Raw genomic sequence first — 17,768 nt, 5'->3', positions numbered from 1 at the left:
TAGGGCTCGCCCTCTGGCGGCCGCCTGCTCCGCCTCCCGAAGGAAGACAACGAAGACAGTGCCCGTAGTGCAGCCGGCAAAGCGAACCTCCGAGATGCCAAGCCGCTCGCGGAAGAGGCGCTTGAGCCAAGGGAGGAAGCCTGGCATGGCGGAGTGATATTGACGAGGCAGACTAGGGCATTCTGATCTGGGAGCTAAAACTTCACTCTACAACGTCCGATTATATCTAATGTGCGCTCCGAAACAGCTCCACCCAACCTCCAAAAATGAAGGTATGATGCTGTTTATGAAGTGCGCTCCGTTAATTTTGCAGCTAGATTCATTTTTTTGAAACGTGAACTCTATATTGATTTTTTTTAGACAATCTCGCCAAGCTTTATTCAGATACCAGAATGTTTACAGGTAATTTTTTTTTGGAACGTGAACTCCATATTGATGATTTTGTGGGACAGAATTAGAACTTGTGTGGAGATCAAGCAACCGGGCCCGCGTGAGCCGATGGTTGAAAGAGCGAGCCAGCCCGGCAGATTCATTTTGCAGCCCTGCCCAGATTCCTCGAGGATTAAACACCGGATAACAGAAGAGGATAAGCCGAGCAACTCCCACATTGCCACCCCAGCACTTCTCTGCTCCTCCCCCTCCCTCGCGGCCTCGCCTCCCCTCGCCGGAGCATCACCCGAAGAACTTGCCAAAATGGCGGTCGCCGCCACAGCCATGGCGATGGCCACCACCTCCACTGCCGCCCACGTTGTTCCCGCACTGTTCTCCTTCCTTCAACAGCGCCTCCGTCTCTGCCCCAAAGCCCGTATCTCCACCTCCCGCCGCCTCCTGCTCCCTGTCTCCATGTTCTCCACCCGGGACGGTTCGGCCTCCTACCATGAAGAGGATGAGGAAGGGGAGGCGGAGGATTCTGCGGAAGCCGCCTTCGGGGACGAGGACGACGAGAAGCCGCAGCCGGAGGCGGTGTCCTCTACGGAGTTTCAGTTCGCGGCACCACCGGAGGGATACATTGAGCCGGCGCCATTCGACGAGTTGCCGCCGGAATCACCAGAGGACGTGGCAGCAGCCTACGAGTCGCTCTACGGGCCGGCCTTCAGCGGCGAGTCGTTGATGGGGAACAACGTGTTCGAGGTGAAAGTGGTGGACCCCGTCGACATGGACCGGGACCAGCGCCCCAACGACGAGTTCAGCGAGCGTGTCGTGCAGGTCAGCCGAGTCACCAAGGTCGTCAAGGGTGGGAGGCAACTCTCCTACCGCGCCCTAGTCGTGGTCGGCGACATGAAGGGGCACGTTGGTGTTGGCGTCGGCAAGGCCAAAGAAGTCTCAGAGGCCATCACCAAGGCTGGCATGAACGGCCGCCGCAATCTCGTTACAGTGCCACTAACCAAGTACTGCACCTTCCCGCACAGGTCAGTCACATCGCTAGTTGTTCTTGAATTGCATGAGGTGTGGGGCTTCTTTCATTCACATGATTTCTAAAATGCAGGAATAGAAAAAACACAGGAATGCAATGATAATGCCATCTTCAATGATATAGTTTTTTTTTTCTTTTGAAAAGGGGAGTACCCCGGCCTCTGTATCAAGCGATGCACACAACCATCTTATTAATCGTATTATGATGAATACCACCCAACCAGTTTCCAAACAGACCAGGTATACTCGTTGGTGGTGGTAAATTGTAGGTAATATAAATTGTGTGCCAAATCAAGGTAGTGAATGGCCATACAGAAATAAATGATGGTTTGTTTCCTCTTGATGACAAAAACAACTCTTTTGCTATCATGCCAATTACGTTTTGCAAGATTATCTTTGGTAAGAACTACGTAGCTCCCTTTGCAAAAACCACATGAACACTTTGATCTTAGAAGGGACTTAAATTTTCCAAATATGCTTCCTACGAAAATTGGACCAGAATTCATAAGCTCCGCATACATGGACTTCATGGTGAAGACCCCATTCGAAGTCAATCTCCATTGGAATGTATCTGGCATTTGATTTAGATTGATCGACATCAATCTACTAACTAAATGGATCCACTCAGTCCATTTTTCACCAATTGAATCTCTACGGAATTGAATGTTTAAAGGTCTGGCCCCTATATTGACTTCCAATGGATCCTTTAAAGGTTGGTGATGGCCAATCGACGAGCTTTTGGGAAGATACCTAGTTGGGTGAAACTCCATTAGCTCTACAATACCCAACCTGTTACAATATCGTGCTCACAAAGGAGGCCTCGGTGGTAAGTACACACATACTTTTAATTGAGGTTTTCAGTACCGAATCCACTTTAATCCTTCGGCCTACACAAAATGTCCCATTTAGCAAGTCTGTACTTTCGCTTCTGCTCCTCGCATTGCCAGAAGAACCTAGACCAGTAAAAGTCTAGCCTTTTAAGCACCCCTTTGGGTATCTCAAAAAAGGAGGGCACGGACATCGGTAGGCAAGTAAGAACAACATTGATGAGGGTAACTCGTCCTCCATATGACAAGAGCTTACCCTTCCAACTAAGATTTTTTTCGAAGCAGTCTTCAATTATTTTTCATTCCTTGTCAGTGAGCTTGCGGTGGTGAATGGGAATTTTGAGGTATTTATGGAAGGGACCCCACCTCACAACTAAACAGTTGCCTATACTGACTCTCCTCTTTGGCCATACCAAAACAGAAGAGCTCACTTCTGTGCAAATTAATTTTTAGACTCGAAAGTTATTCAAAAAGACAGAGGATCAACTTCATATTAATTGCTTTCTGAAGGTCATGTTCCATAAAAATGACCGTGTCATCCGCATACTGGAGGATGGACACAACCCCCTTGACAAGATAGTGATAAGGACCCCAACCTGACCATCCTCCTTAGCCATTGCTTTGAGAATTAGCCAACATATCGCCACCATATTAAAGAATATTTGCGACATAGCGTCACCTTGCCTCAAGCCCTTCTGGGTTTGGACATAATGACGGATGTCATCATTAACCATAACCCCAACACCTGTTTTGAAACGTAAGCCGACATTTGTTGCCTCCATTCAGGATTAGTATATGAAGTGATGAAAAGTTCCCTATTAAAGCTAATACAATTAAATCGTATGGAAAAATTACTATGGATTGTAACCCTACTAATCAACCAACCCACGCATGAAAAAAATCCTACTTATTAGAATCCTCCAAAATTTCTTTAGAAATCCTTTGAATCAAAGAGGCCGTAAGTTTGTTTGGTTCAAGGTTTACTTGGCACAACTAAGCAGGCTTAGGCAAAACTGTGGCAGAACATTCCCACAGTTAAGCGCTTAGGCAAAATTGTGGCAAGCCACAACAGTGGTGATCAAGTATCAACTAACACATGCCTGAGAAATTCGTAGAACGAGTTCCATGGAAAACGCAACATTCTCTCAATTTACCACACATTGCAGATGCAATTGTTGTGTTATTACTAATTAGTTGCCTACTAGGGAGTGTCATTCTTGGACAACTCAGCAATAGTTAAGCTCTGGCATGCATTCCTGGAATTCTACCTACATGGATAATTTTTCTTGTTATATACAGAGCTAATGGTGATTGATTCAGTTACTGCCATTAGCTTAAACTTGCAATCGTATACGTGCAATGCACTTGTTAGCAAGCGTAAATTGAGCCACACATACCTCAACATTCAGCCTGCAAATAAAACACATGCACATGATTTTTTTTTCTTGAACACGCAGAAGAGCTGAGTATCATTTCATTAAGAAGAAAGAAAAATGTACAAGGAAGAGAGAGAAAACTCCCTCAACCCAACACACCCGACTCATCTGCAGAACACAACCAAACACACGGCATGACGCATGAAAAGGTAAACGCCAGCCCCCAGAACATGGGGTTACACGTTTAGGGTGAATGAGCAACTCATGGAGCCCCACTGCTCCAGCCGAACACCACAGGGCACTCTCATTTGCGGATTTGCCACAGCTTGCAGGACCACTGTGCGACCAGTATAATAACAATCATCCAAATAGATTTTGGACGACTGTTGGATGAGAGTTATGAAACCGTCCACACATTCCAGTACTTGCAAATCATTTCATATGCCTAACTTTTGGACGACTGTTAGATGAGAATTATGAAATCACAATAATTATTTTTTGATGGATGAGATGGAAAGTATCATACTCAGCTCGTAGTATAGATATAGATTTTATGCATGAGCTTAATAGTGTTTATTATCTTGCCATTGGACAAGAATTTGGAAGCACTAAATATTGAAGCAAATCCCAATCCTGAGTAAATACCTCTGTTTCAATATATGACATATGTGTTTTCAATGTTCCTCTTGTTTCGATGGTCCAATGGAAAACCTTTACAATAGCGTATTTTAATTTCTCTGTTGGTATTGAATATTGATTGAGTGATTTTTCGCATAGCACAGCATGACCTTTACAAACCTTTCATGAGTTATTATTTAGAACATGTTTTAGATAAATATTGTTCATCTTCCATCTGTCAAGCATTGCATGATTTAGAAAATTTTACACAATAATTTTGAAGTTTCAAATAATGAAGATCAATTCAACTTTTAGTTAGTTACTCCAGATTTGCTTTCATACATGTGTTTTGAATAATTTCCTATTTGCCTGAGCCAATTGTAAACCTTCAGAATTTCTTAGTTGAAATTTCTGGCTCTGTCACAAAGTGTTGTGTCATCATCTAAAAATGTCATGGTGTGTTTTAGTGCATTGTCACGCTGCTGGAGTAGATTTTTACTTTGCTGGCTTGTACAGGTAATCAAAGAAAGCATGTTTGAGAAAAAATATTTATGTTGGACACTAGAGGAGTTTTTGACTTGAAATAAGAATTCGCTCCAGGCTTTCCAGCATAATCAATTGGATTGTTCTAACCTAGTTAGCGCAGTCGCTTCATGGCGTTGCTATCTCTACTAGTATTGCTGCGCATCTCGAACACCACAATAACTATCTGGTTTGCCTTGACTTCACCTCGTCTGTGGAGAATAGAAAGGTAAGTAAGCATGGAGAGAGGTAGTAAAGTTCTTGCAGTATGCTGGAGCTGGATAGTCAAGCTGTATCTTCGCGGAAGCCAATACATCCTTTTTCTTCTCTCTTCTTTTCCTCATATATGATCAGAGTATTACGAGACATCAAATGCCTTTCTTATTGGGTAATCAACATCTTCCTACGATTGTATCCCGCATCTTGAATATATGCCGGAATGTGTTCCGACTTCTGAATTGACAATTCTCTAAAAAAGGGCAGCCCGGTGCATGTAGCTCCTGCTTGCGCAGGGTCCGGCGAAGGGTCCGACCACTTTGGGTCTATTGTACGCAGCTTTTCCCTACATTTCTGTAAGAGGCTGTTTCCAGGACTTGAACCCGTGACCTCGTGACCTCATGGTCACAAGGCAGCAGATTTACCACTGTGCCAAGGCTCCCCTTCGAATTGACAATTCTCTAAGCACAGGACAAATATATCTGATGTGATTGCTCCTTACCATGAACTGTGCTCCATTGAAGAGACATAGCTTATAGATATTGTGGAATTGCTAATACATAGGATAGGAGTACATAGCATGTTTCTATTTGGAAATATGGTTATGTTTGTTGTACTTTCTAACTTCTATAAATTGTGTATCTTATACCGCAGAGGCACCATATCTGTTATGTAGTACTACCAAAAAAGTCTTATAATTTGGGACAGAGGAAGTATTTGATTAATCTACAATACGTTGAATTTCTAGGAATTCTTCTTTCATCTGATAATTGCAGTAGATAGGAGTATTCCAAAAGTAAGTAGAGCCTTTGGTCTCACTAGCTGTTCACGTAGAAATATATGACTGTAAGCCTGTGCTCTGTTGTTACAGTAATATGAACCCATTTTTCTCCTCTTCCTGTTGAACAACTCACTCTATTAGTCTATCTACAATAAGGTTGAACGTTTGTAGCAATTCTGAGAACTGTTTCCTGTTTATTTACTCTTGTACCACAAACAGAGCTGAGGCGAACTATGGAGCAGCAAAGGTCATGCTGAGGCCTGCTTGCCCTGGATCTGGTGTCACTGCAGGTGGAGCTGTGAGGGTTGTGCTGGAGATGGCTGGAGTTGAAAATGCTCTTGGGAAGCAGCTGCGAAGCAAGAATCCCCTCAACAATGCAAGGGCTACCGTCAAGGCGACACAGATGATGAGACAGTTCTCAGACGTTGCTGCAGAGCGTGGACTTCCAATGGAGGAGTTATGGAAATGATAAAACGAAATCATTCAACTGCCTGACAGAATTCTTTTCTTTTTTCTCTACTGTATTTCTTGAGTTCGTTTTCTGTTGTATCTATATATTGGGATAAATAGGGGTGCAAATGGGGGTACCCTTTGGGGGTACTCTATGTGACTTCTGAAAATTTAGTTCACTTGCTTGAACTAAGGTGGGTCAGACTTTGCATACGTATGGACAATTGTTCGTCAAGTTTTCTTCCTTAATCTCCTCTGGCATTGTAGAAAATTAAGTTGGTCTCCCAATACATGTAGCAAATCTAGAAAATTGTTCTTTTTTCTGGTTACTGAGTTTGTTACAGATTGATAAAGCATGAACAAGAATATGAACTGGGCATCGTGATGCTATCCCCGCTCTGCACTGCCAGAAGAAGCACACAATATTTTTTGGCTATTATTATTACATCGCCTCCTGAATACAAGAGAAATGTTGCAGAGCAAAAATTTGTATCTACCTGACTACACGTGTGTGTTCCGTGGAGATTTCACTATCGAAACCAGAGATCCTCCGTACAAATGCTGGCAATACTTATGCTCAGGATGGATGCCTTTCCAAGGATCAATTCAAGAGCAGATAAGCAATTTAAAGTCTAGTCTGCAGCTCAACTTTGCCTTGTAGATTATCATCCTTGCTACCTCGGCTATTTAGTGTTATATTTGTGTCAAATTTTTGTACATAGGTTACTCTGCAGTACCAGCATTACTTGAAGAGAACACACGTACGCGTGTGCGCCCGGCTCGGCGTGTGAGCGTTGCATGCAGTGGCGAATCTAGGAAAAAAAATGAAGGGCAGGCTAAAGTCAACAGCGAAAAAACTAAGCTCTCTTTTGAAAAAAAACACGGTGTCCTAACCTTGTTGTCAGAATAATCTCAGAATTTTCCAAATGACTACTGAAAACATGCAGTATTAACTAGATTTTTTCTAGGATTTTTTTTAATATATGAAATTTTGAATCAAAATTTGAATTTATCTTGCAAAATAATCATTATCACCCCATCTTGTTGTCCATATAAGTTGAAGGAGGGATTACAATCACAATAGTTAAGGGAAGGGTATTCTGCATTCAGATTAACTGGGATATGTTCAGGTTCAGTGTGACGAGTACATGCATGCATACTCATTTTTGTACACTTCTTTTTGGCAAATAAGTTGCATTGGACACTAAATTAGTTAAGAATACATGGACTAGTGATTACTGTAGATAGAGGCTGGGCATTGGTGTGTGGTGCCTCTTCGCTGCGCATGTGTGGGGTTGTGTGTTTGCTACTACCACTGAGCTGGGATGAAAGTACTAGTAGTAGTAGTAAAAAAATATTATTATTTAGAGGGTAGACTTGAGCCTCTTTAAGCCCTCCCAGTAGACTCGCCGCTGGTTGCATGGCCGGCCTCACCAGCCGGGTGCGTCCATGCGGCCGGGCACTTATGCGTGCTTGGTTGAGCCGGGTGCTATCGACTTGTTGTCGGTGGGGGTGGGCTCGTGATTCGCTCTCTAGACAGGTGACCTCATCCCAGTTTATCCTGTGCTGGTAAGCTTTGGCACGTGGGTGCTTGGGACATGGTTTGTTTGTTTTTCGCTGCTCAGTAAGAGCAACTCCAGTGGGGCTGTGGGCCTGTGGCTCAGCCGGCTCAAAAATGCAAAAAAGAAGAAGAAGCCATAGAAACAGTATGTGGGTGGAGCTTTGCAACATGGTGTCCATCACACCCCGCAGCACGTGCCGGTTCAGCAATAATTTCAGCAACAACCCATACCACAGCAGCACGAGCAATCATATCTTTAAGAGCTAAGGTGCTCAAAGTCGTCCAAGGTGATGACAATACTCAGTTTTTTCATATGATTGCTAATGGCAAACATAGAAAAAAAATCATACATCTTAAGCAAGATGAAGGAACTGTAGTGGGACATGAAAACCTCAAACTGCATATATCCAAGTATTACAAACAACTATTTGGGCCTCCGGTAGATAGCGCGGTGTCTCTAAGATATACCTCAGCCCAGATCAGATGAAAATGAGATTTTATCTGCTCCTTTTGCTGAGAAAGAGGTTTTCCATGCAATTTCCCAGATGAAGCCAAATAAAGCACCGGGACCGGATGGGTTTCCCGTGGAATTATATAAGAGATGTTGGCATATAGTGAAGGATGACTTAATGCCTATGTTTCATGACTTCTTTAACGACCATCTGCAACTCTTTCATTTTAATTTTGGCACCATAACGTTGCTACCAAAGAAAGAGGAAGCGATTCGAATTGAGCAATTCAGACCAATATGTCTTTTGAATGTGAGTTTCAAGATCTTTACGAAAGTGGCTGTTAATAGATTGACACGGATTGCCCTTTTGGTGGTGCATCCTAGTCAGACCGCTTTCATGCCTGGAAGACATATCCTGGAAGGGGTTGTTGTCTTGCACGAAACTTTACATGAAATCCACTCGAAGAAATGAGATGGGGTTATCTTCAAGGTGGATTTCAAGAAGGCATATGATAAGGTCAAATGGCCATTCCTTCAGCAAGCCATGCGCATGAAGGGTTTCAACGGGGCATGGAGGGATCAGGTAGATTCATTTGTCTAAAAAGGTAGTGTCGGGGTTAAGGTGAATGATGACATTGGTCTTTATTTCCAGATGCATAAAGGCCTACGACAAGGTGACTAGATGTCCCCTGTTCTGTTCAGCATTATGGCAGACATGTTGACGGTGCTCATAGGTTGGGCTAAGGAGAAAGGCCTGGTAGGTGGACTCATCCCTCATTTGGTGGATGGGGGCGTTTCCATCCTACAATATGCTGACGACACGATCATATTCATGGGGCATGATCTTGTAAAAGCGAGAAATATAAAATTAGTTTTGTGCCTTTTTGTACAACTGTCAGGTCTGAAGATTAACTTCCACAAGAGTGAATTATTTTGCTTTGGTATGGCAAAAGAGGAACAAGAGAATTATAGACAGTTGTTCGGTTGTGAACTGGGGTCACTACCTTTCAACTATCTAGGTATTCCAATTCACCATCGGAAGTTAACTAACAAAGAGTGGAAATGTAAGATCGATTTGAAAAAAACTAGGCTGTTGGAAGGGTAAACTTATGTCTTATGGAGGGAGGTTAGTGCTAATTAATTCGGTATTGACTAGTATGCTGATGTTCCTCCTTTTTTTCTTTGAGGTACCTAAAGGGGTATGAAAGAGATTAGATTTCTATCGATCACGTTTCTTCTGACAGTCAGACGAGGTTAAGACAAAATATCACTTGGCAAGACGGGATATTATTTGTCGACCCAAAGACTAGGGGGGGGGGTCTAGGGATTTAGAACCTCGAGATTAAAAATAAATGCTTGTCGAGCAAATGGCTGTATAGATTATGTCAGGAGCCGGAACATATGTGAGCACAAATTCTGCGGACTAAATACCTACACTATAAAACTCTAGCTCAGGTTACTGTAAGACCTACCGATTCACCATTCTGGCAGGGCCTCATGTGGATAAAGGAGTCTTTTTTCCATAGGGTGAAATTCGTTGTTGGGGATGGAACGACAACAAGGTTTTGGGAGGATACTTGGCTAGGCGATGCACCGCTAGCCGTACAGTACCCTACGCTGTATAATATTGTGCAACATAAGGAGGATTATGTGGCTACATTATTACAGACGGTTCCCTTGAATATCCAGTTTTGGTGGGCTTTAGTAGGGAAACGATGGACTTCCTGGTTACACTTGGTGAGGAGGTTGATGGATGTTCAGCTCGCACCACAAGCAGACGCTGTCACTACAAAAATAATACACTTCCGTGATGATACGTGTTTTTCATAGTAGGTCACGTTTTCTGTCATGCATGTACATCCATGACAAATTTATGACAGAATCAAGATAGTCATACCTGTGCTGTCGTAGAAGTGTTCCATGACATTACCAAAATTATCATCACAGAAGTGTCCACTTCCATGACGATAAATCGCGCGTCACTGAAGTGCTTTTGTCAAGGGTGACCGACACATGGCATCCACCATAACGGAACGTCGTTAAGCCATCGGATCTGGTTTTGGATCCGATAACCCGTTAATAGCACCGACCACTGGGGATTTTCCATGTGTAAAATCATCATTGGCTGGAGGAAACACGTGTTGGCTCACGGTTGGGACAGATGTCATCCACTCATTGAACCCAAAGCACCTATGGCGGGCCGACCCACGGCAAGCCTGTTAACGACATGTTCGCATATAGCCCATTTACAACCCGCTAACCCAGGGCCCGTTTACGGCCTATCCGAATTAGGCCCAGTAGCATCATCCAGGCCATCCAATATAATTATAGTCCGTTTTAACTTCCGGCCCATGTATGGCCCATGACGTCTTTCGGCCCATATGAGGCCCTTAGTAACCCTCGGCCCATTAATGACACGTGGTGAAACTGGCCCGTAATGAATAGTGTATCACTTTATACCCATTAACGACCCATTATTCCATTGGGCCATTTCCAGCCCATGTTATCTTTCGGCCTTCTCAGGGCCCATTTATTCTTGGGCTCATTTACAGTATTCGTTTACTTACGGCCCGTTACTGTCATTTTCTGCTTGTGGGCCAAATTCAGCCCATGGTTACAGTCAACTCGTTTGTGGCCCGTTAATACGTTGGGCCGTTTTCATAGTGTCATCAAATACGGCCGATTAACGATGACCCGTTATGGTCGACCCATGAATGGACAATTTCAACTCTAGCCCATTTACAGCCATAATGTGGTCTATTATTGGCCCAAATGTTTGGCCAACCGATCATACGACCCGGAGAAGGCCCATTGATGATACAGCCCGTAGAAGGCCCATTGTTTCCACGGCCCGTAGGAGGCCCATGTTAACTACAGTAAATATGTAGTCCATGGTTATTGTGGCCTAGTTTTAAAAAATAGGTTATTGCGGCCACTAGCAAACCGCAGAAAAAGAACTGCACTGACTACAAGAAAACAAATAAACAAGACAATAAGGAAATAAATTAGGAAGCAACTTACGCTAGGCTATCACGGCTATTACACATATTACATCCAGTGGGCATCAAAGTTCGCCACCAGTGCAAATATAGGGAACAAAGCAGCATATAAACGCCGCAGAAAAACAATTCCAGAACTGAAACCACTTCAGAAGAGCTCAAGAAACAATATCCTGGGTACCCATAATGCTGGCAAGATGCTTAGCAAGCTTATTAACTTTCTCTTGTTTGGCGCTTAAATCCTCCAACACTTGCTGTTGCACCAGAAAGTATGCATCTGAATTATGCAGGGACTTCCTCAGTCCTTCGGCTTCCTATCGCATAACATCTGATCGATATCTTTCAACTTGAAGTTTAGACTCAAGAAGACTAACTGATTCAGACAGCGAGTTCGAAGCGCTGGTGCCAACAGTAGTAGCCACTAACTCGAACACTACATCAAGACAGGACTTTGGGGTTGTCTCAGTGTCTTTAATATAGTTTTTATCAGCTTTCTTGAAGACCAACAGGGACGTCTCACTATCTTGAAGCTTATCTGCATTACTTCCTTTACCATTGCATAACGGGGTACTCTTCTCCAATATTTTATCCGCGTTCTAAAAGAGAAACAAACAAACACATCACAGGTTTACAATGTAGTATATGAAACTCATTTTGGTAAACTAGTTCAGTAGTAAGGTGGACAGAGATTTTATCCCCCCCGCGTCGCCCTCCTTTGGCAACACGGGGGGAACCCTACCCGTCGCCCGCTAGAAGACCTCTCCACCGCCGAAGGGCCGGCCGGCGAAGCCGCACCGATCCCTAGGATGGCGGCGGCGGGGCAGATCTACCTCCTAGCGCCCCCACCCCTTCACCCCGTGCCCCATCCCCAACCCGGTGGCGGCAGCCTCCTGTTGGTCCGGCGACGCTGGATCCGGCCCTCCTCGACGACTTGCCCGCGCGGCTCCGGCCAGCCCCGCCCCCCTCATTCCTTGGTCGCTGCTGGCGCCTCCGGGCCCCCACCCCTGCGGTGGCAGCCTTCTGCCGGTTCGGTGACGCCGGATATGGTCCTCCCCGATGGCCTACCCGGCTGCCCCGGCCAGCCCCACCCTCGTCCATCCTCAACCGCTGCGGGCGCCATCACCCATCGTGCGCCTCCCCATCCGCCCCAGGACCACCCGGCGCGCCCTCCACCAACTGCTGCACGAGCTTGCCGGCCGGCAGCAGTTCCTACGATCCTGGCGTTGTTCTCCGGCGGCCCTCCCCCTCCCCGAGCCATAGTGACTGTTCTTGCGGGTACATGGCGATGCAGCTGTGGTTGTGGCAGACATGGAGCTCCTCGCGGCGGGCATTCGCTGGTGCTGTTCTGGCCCCGACGGCTTAGGCCCGCGTCTCTCCGGTGTCCTTCGCTGCCGGTGTTCTTTACCGGGCAGCTCCGGCCTCGGTCACCAGGTAGCTGCGTCCCTTCTAGCTTACCTGGCGCACTGATGTCTCGACGGCTATGGCCACGACAGCTTGGATCTGCGTCTCTCCAGTCCTAGCTTGTCGGCGTTGCTGGATGCCATCGTCCCATGCCCTCCGTGTGGCTCGCTCCGTCGCCTGCCCCATCCCAGAAGCCTCAAAGCCTCCCCTTTTGCTGGACCCAACGCTCGTGGGTGCGGTGGCGGTGCCACCCTCCGACGGCAAGTGCAGCCCCGCCAACCCCTTCCCGACATGGTGATTCCGACCAACATGGACTTCCTCATCTTCGATTCCAAACTCGGCGGCTATGGGATTGCTCAGCTTCAGGCCGGGGAGAGATCCCTGCTCGGTTTACCAGTGCCGGCAGCAACGGCGCCCGCGGGTGTCGTTTACTTCTTGGAGGCGCTTCCAAGGCCTTCAGCTTCGCCCCTCTTCGAGCTCAGGGGAAACCCTAGGTGTAACACCCCGGATATGACTTTCCCAATATGTATTCCAACTCTTGCCATTTCCGGCCTTAAGTTATTTTATTTTCTCGGGTTCGGGTTTTCACCTCTGTGTGTTGTTGTCGTTGTCATGCATCTCATATCATGTCATCACGTGCATCGCATTTGCATACGTGTTCATCTCATGCATTCGAGCATTTTCCCCGTTGTCCGTTTTGCATTCCGGCGCTTCGTTCTCCTCCGGTGGTCCTTTCTACCTTTCTTTCGTGTGTGGGGATTAAACATTTCCGGATTGGACCGATACTTGCCAAGCGGCCTTGGTTTACTACCGGTAGACCGCCTGTCAAGTTTCGTACCATTTGGACTTCGTTTGATACTCCAACGGTTAACCGAGGGACCGAAAAGGCCTCGTGTGTGTTGCAGCCCAACACCCCTCCAATTTGGCCCAAAACCCATCAGAACCCACTCCATCATCTAGAGCATTTGATCACGATCGCGTGGCCGAAAACCGCACCTCATTTGGACTCTCCTAGCTCCCTCTATGCCTATTTAAAGACACCCCCGAATTTCTCCTTCCCCTTCCTCCCGAAAATCCTAGATCCACTTCGTCCGCCGCCGCCGGACATTTTCGCCACCGACGGACGTGTCCGACTTCCGCCACCGCCGCCACGTGGCACGCCCCCATTCGTCGCCGCCTCGCGCCCACATCGCCGCCGCTCCGGCCCGGGAGGCCCGGATCGGGCCCCCGAGGCCCAGACGCCCGCGCCACTGCCCGCCTTCGTCTCCCTCCCGTGCGGCCGAGCGCGCCGCCCACCGCCGCCATTTCCGGCCGCCGCCAAGCTCCTCCACGCCGGTGAACTCGGCGTCTGGCGACCCCGACTCTCCACCGGCCTCGCCCCGCCGCCACGCCGGCCCCGGCGACCGCCCGCGCCCCGCCGCCTCTCCACCGGCCACGCCGGCTCCGGTGAGCGCCGCCTGCCGCCATCCACCGGCCTGCCTTTGTCGTCGGCGAGGTCCCGACGAACCTCGGGAAGCGTGCCCGATCCAGATCGGCTACAGTAACCCTAGATCCGGAGGTCCAAATTTTCTTCTAAGTCCCCGTTTTCCTAGATCCATATGCCCTTGTTCATCGCGCTATAACTTTGCATCCGTAGCTCCGTTTTGGGCATATAGCATATCAAAATGTTCGCCCCAGAGAGCACATCATTTCATTCCATTGCATCATTTTCATTTGAGTTCATCTTTATGCCCGAAATGCTGTTAGAAGAGTGCTACTTGAGTTAATTGTCAGATCTGCTGCTCCATTTAGATATTTGTCATTTTTGCCATGATTATTGTGTGCATGTTATGCCCATGAGCTCTACATATGTTTTGTTAAGGGTTTTGCCACCTTTCCAGAGGTGCAACCCATGTATTTTTGTGATGTGTGTGGTGACTAGCACAAGCTTGCAAAGTGAGGCATTTGGTAATGCTAATTTCAGGGACTTAGCATTTCCACTAAGTCCTTGAGCTGTTTATCTCATATGGCCATATGTTCATGTTGTTTCCTAGTGATCCGTGCCTATTTTGAGGATGATCAGTAAGGATGTTTTGTTAATCTCGTAGTGCTCTATCCATCCATATCTTTGTTTGCAATTATGGAGCACCCTAGCTTGAGTCAATCGAGCTCTACTTTTGCTATTTCGTGAATCTGGGCAGATCGTCTACTTGTTAGCGATTTTGCCGAGGATGTTGTAGTTGATCCGTGCATGCTATGTTATTGTTCTTGCCATTTATAGCTTGCATTTTGTGTATTCGCGATGGGTGTATGCTTAGATGGTCATGAATTGCTCCGTAGTGGGTGCATCGAGCTCGTAAACATGCCTACTTGGTATCTGTTTCAGTATGCTCGAGTTTTCACTAAGTCTGTGATCTGATTATGTTTTTGCCATGTTCACATGCTTGCAATTGTATTTTATGATCCCTTTTGGCTCAAGGTCACTAAGGGACTTTTGTTAAGCTCCTTGAGTAGCTCCATGCCATGCTTTACTTTGCCATGTTCAGGTCCTGTAGCATGTGGTTTTCATGCTCCAAAGAGTGCTATATGATCTGAAATTCCAGACAAGTGTTAATTTCACTAAGTCTGAAATGTGTTTGTCAAATGAAATTTTTGCCATGCTTGTTTGAACCTGTTAATTGATGAATTGGCCATAGCTCAGTGCTAGACTTTTGTTAAGCATCATGAATGGATTCCTGCCATGTATTTTGATGCCATGTTTGGGTGCTGTAGCATGTTCATCTTGTTGCATTTAGATGGCTACTTGCTGTAAACCGCAGAACATGGTCATATTTGAAATGCTTGCCATTTCCAAACCGTAACTCCGATTCCGGCGTTCTTTATATCGTTTTCAAGAGATTTCATCTCATCTTTCCAGTGGAACACTTGGATTTCCAAGTTGAGGCCAGGTTCATGCTTTCCCTATCACATCTTGCATATGCATCCCGCATAGTATACCATCTTTGCATCATATTGTTTGAGCTTTGCACGTGGTTGATTGTGTTCCGTTTGCTTGTTTGTCTTGTTTGGGTAGAGCCGGGAGATGAGTTCGCTAACAAGGAGCCCTTTGAGTTTACTTTCGAGGATCCAGTCAACTCTAACAACTTTGCAGGCAAGATGATCATACCCTCGAAATCACTACTATCTTTGCTTTGCTAGATGCTCGCTCTTTTGCTATGCCTATGCTATGATGCCTACCACTTGCTTTCAAGCCTCCCAAATTGCCATGTCAAACCTCTAACCCACCATGTCATAGCAAACCGTTGATTGGCTATGTTACCGCTTTGCTCAGCCCCTCTTATAGCGTTGCTAGTTGCAGGTGAAGATTGGAGACCGTTCCTTGTTGGAACATTATTTACTTGTTGGGCTATCATTATATTATCTTGTTATCTTAATGCATCTATATACTTGGTAAAGGGTGGAAGGCTCGGCCTCTCGCCTAGTGTTTTGTTCCACTCTTGCCGCCCTAGTTTCCGTCATATCGGTGTTATGTTCCTGGATTTTGCGTTCCTTACGCGGTTGGGTTATAATGGGAACCCCTTGATAGTTCGCCTTGATTAAAGCTTTTCCAGCAACGCCCAACCTTGGTTTTACCATTTGCCACCTAGCCTATTTTTCCCTTGGGTTTCCTGAGCCCGATGGTCATCTTATTTTAGCCCCCCCGGGCCAGTCCTCCTCTGAGTGTTGGTCCAACCGAGCGATGTCCAGGGCTACCAGGGGCAACTCTGGGCTGGCCTACCCAACGTCTTGCTCATTTGGTGTGCCCTGAGAACGAGATATGTGCAGCTCCTATCGGGATTTGTCGGCACATCTAGGTGGTGTTGCTGGATTTGTTTTAACCTGTCAAAGTGTCTTGAAGAACCGAGGTACCGAGTCTGATCGGAACATCTCGGGAGGAGGTCTATTCCTTCGTTGACCGTGAGAGCTTGTCATGGGCTAAGTTGGGACTCCCCTGCAGGGATTTGAACTTTCGAAAGCCGTGCCCACGGTTATGGGCAGATGGGAATTTGTTAATGTCCGGTTGTAGATAACTTGAACCTTAACTTGATTAAAATGAATCAACCGTGTGAGTTACCGTGATGGTCTCTTCTCGGCGGAGTCCGGGAAGTGAACACGGTGTTAGAGTAATGCTTGCCGCAGGATGCCCTCTAGTTTCTCGATCGCGCTTTGCCTCCTTTTCTCGCTCTCTTTTGCGAACAGGTTAGCCACCATATTTGCTAGTCACTTGCTGCAGCTCCACATATTTACCTTGCCTTACCTATAAGCTTAAATAGTCTTGATCACGAGGGTGAGAGATTGCTGAGTCCCTGTGGCTCACAGATTACTTCCAAACCAGATGCAGGGCCTGATGATTCCTCTCCAGGTGACGCGCTTGAGCTCAAGTTGGAGTTCGACGAGGACTCTCAACGATACTATGTGTCTTTCCCTGATGATCAGTAGTGGTGCCCAGTTGGGGGTGATCGGGACCGTGTCGCATGTTGGGTTATCTTTTATTTTGGCATCGTAGTTGTGCCATGAGTGTTTGGATGATGTAATGCTATTTTATGTACTTGATTGACGTGGCGAGTGTAAGCCAACTATGTTATCTCCCCTTTTATTATCTATATTATTACATGGGATGTTGTGAAGATTGCCTAACTTGTGACATATGCCTTCAATGCGATTATGCCTCTAAGTCATGCCTCGACACGTGGGAGATATAGTCGCATCGAGGGTGTTACAAGTTGGTAATCAGAGCCTTCCCCGACCTTAGGAGCCCCATTGCTTGATCGTTATTAGCGGCCGAGTTGTGTCTAGAAAAATGTTTTGAGTCATTTAGGAATTATATATCGGAGAGTTTAGGAATTCTTTTTACTTCCCAGTCTCCTCATCGCTCTGGTAAGGCATCCTGACGTAGAGTTTTGACTCTTCTCTTCTCAAATTTCACAAAAAAAAATTTTAGGATCACGCGGGTATCTTGGAATCGTTCCGATGGTTTTATGATGAGAACATTGTCTTTGTGCCTCCTGTCAGGGGTTTTGTGGAAGTGTCCCGGGGAGTTGAGCTCTGAGGTGTTGTCGTCATAATTTTATCGTTATAGTTTTGGAATACCTGAGTTTAGTACGCCGACATCGAAAATCTCTTTTATGCAGTTC

General features: G+C 46.2%; 1 protein-coding gene across 1 annotated transcript; it reads left to right on the top strand.

Moving 5' to 3' along the window:
* Positions 1-543: 543 nt before the first annotated feature.
* On the top strand, positions 544-6,524 carry LOC119285986 (30S ribosomal protein S5-like). Its single transcript, XM_037565329.1, has 2 exons — positions 544-1,409; positions 5,973-6,524. The coding sequence occupies exons 1-2, from the start codon at positions 694-696 to the stop codon at positions 6,220-6,222; spliced, it is 966 nt and encodes a 321-aa protein (XP_037421226.1). The 5' UTR covers positions 544-693; the 3' UTR covers positions 6,223-6,524.
* Positions 6,525-17,768: the final 11,244 nt, after the last annotated feature.

Source organism: Triticum dicoccoides, chromosome 4A, assembly GCF_002162155.2.
Source record: "Triticum dicoccoides isolate Atlit2015 ecotype Zavitan chromosome 4A, WEW_v2.0, whole genome shotgun sequence".
Lineage (NCBI taxonomy): Eukaryota > Viridiplantae > Streptophyta > Magnoliopsida > Poales > Poaceae > Triticum > Triticum dicoccoides.
Note: the sequence above shows the minus strand (reverse complement) of the source record. Positions and strands in the feature narration are given on the sequence as shown.

What these genes read in the sequence shown, in the direction of transcription:
- LOC119285986 (XM_037565329.1), top strand. Translation starts at nt 694, where the DNA reads ATGGCGGTCGCCGCCACAGCCATGGCGATGGCCACCACCTCCACTGCC. An exon ending in TACTGCACCTTCCCGCACAG is followed by an intron (nt 1,410 to 5,972) that starts GTCAGTCACATC and finishes TACCACAAACAG; the next exon opens with AGCTGAGGCGAACTATGGAG.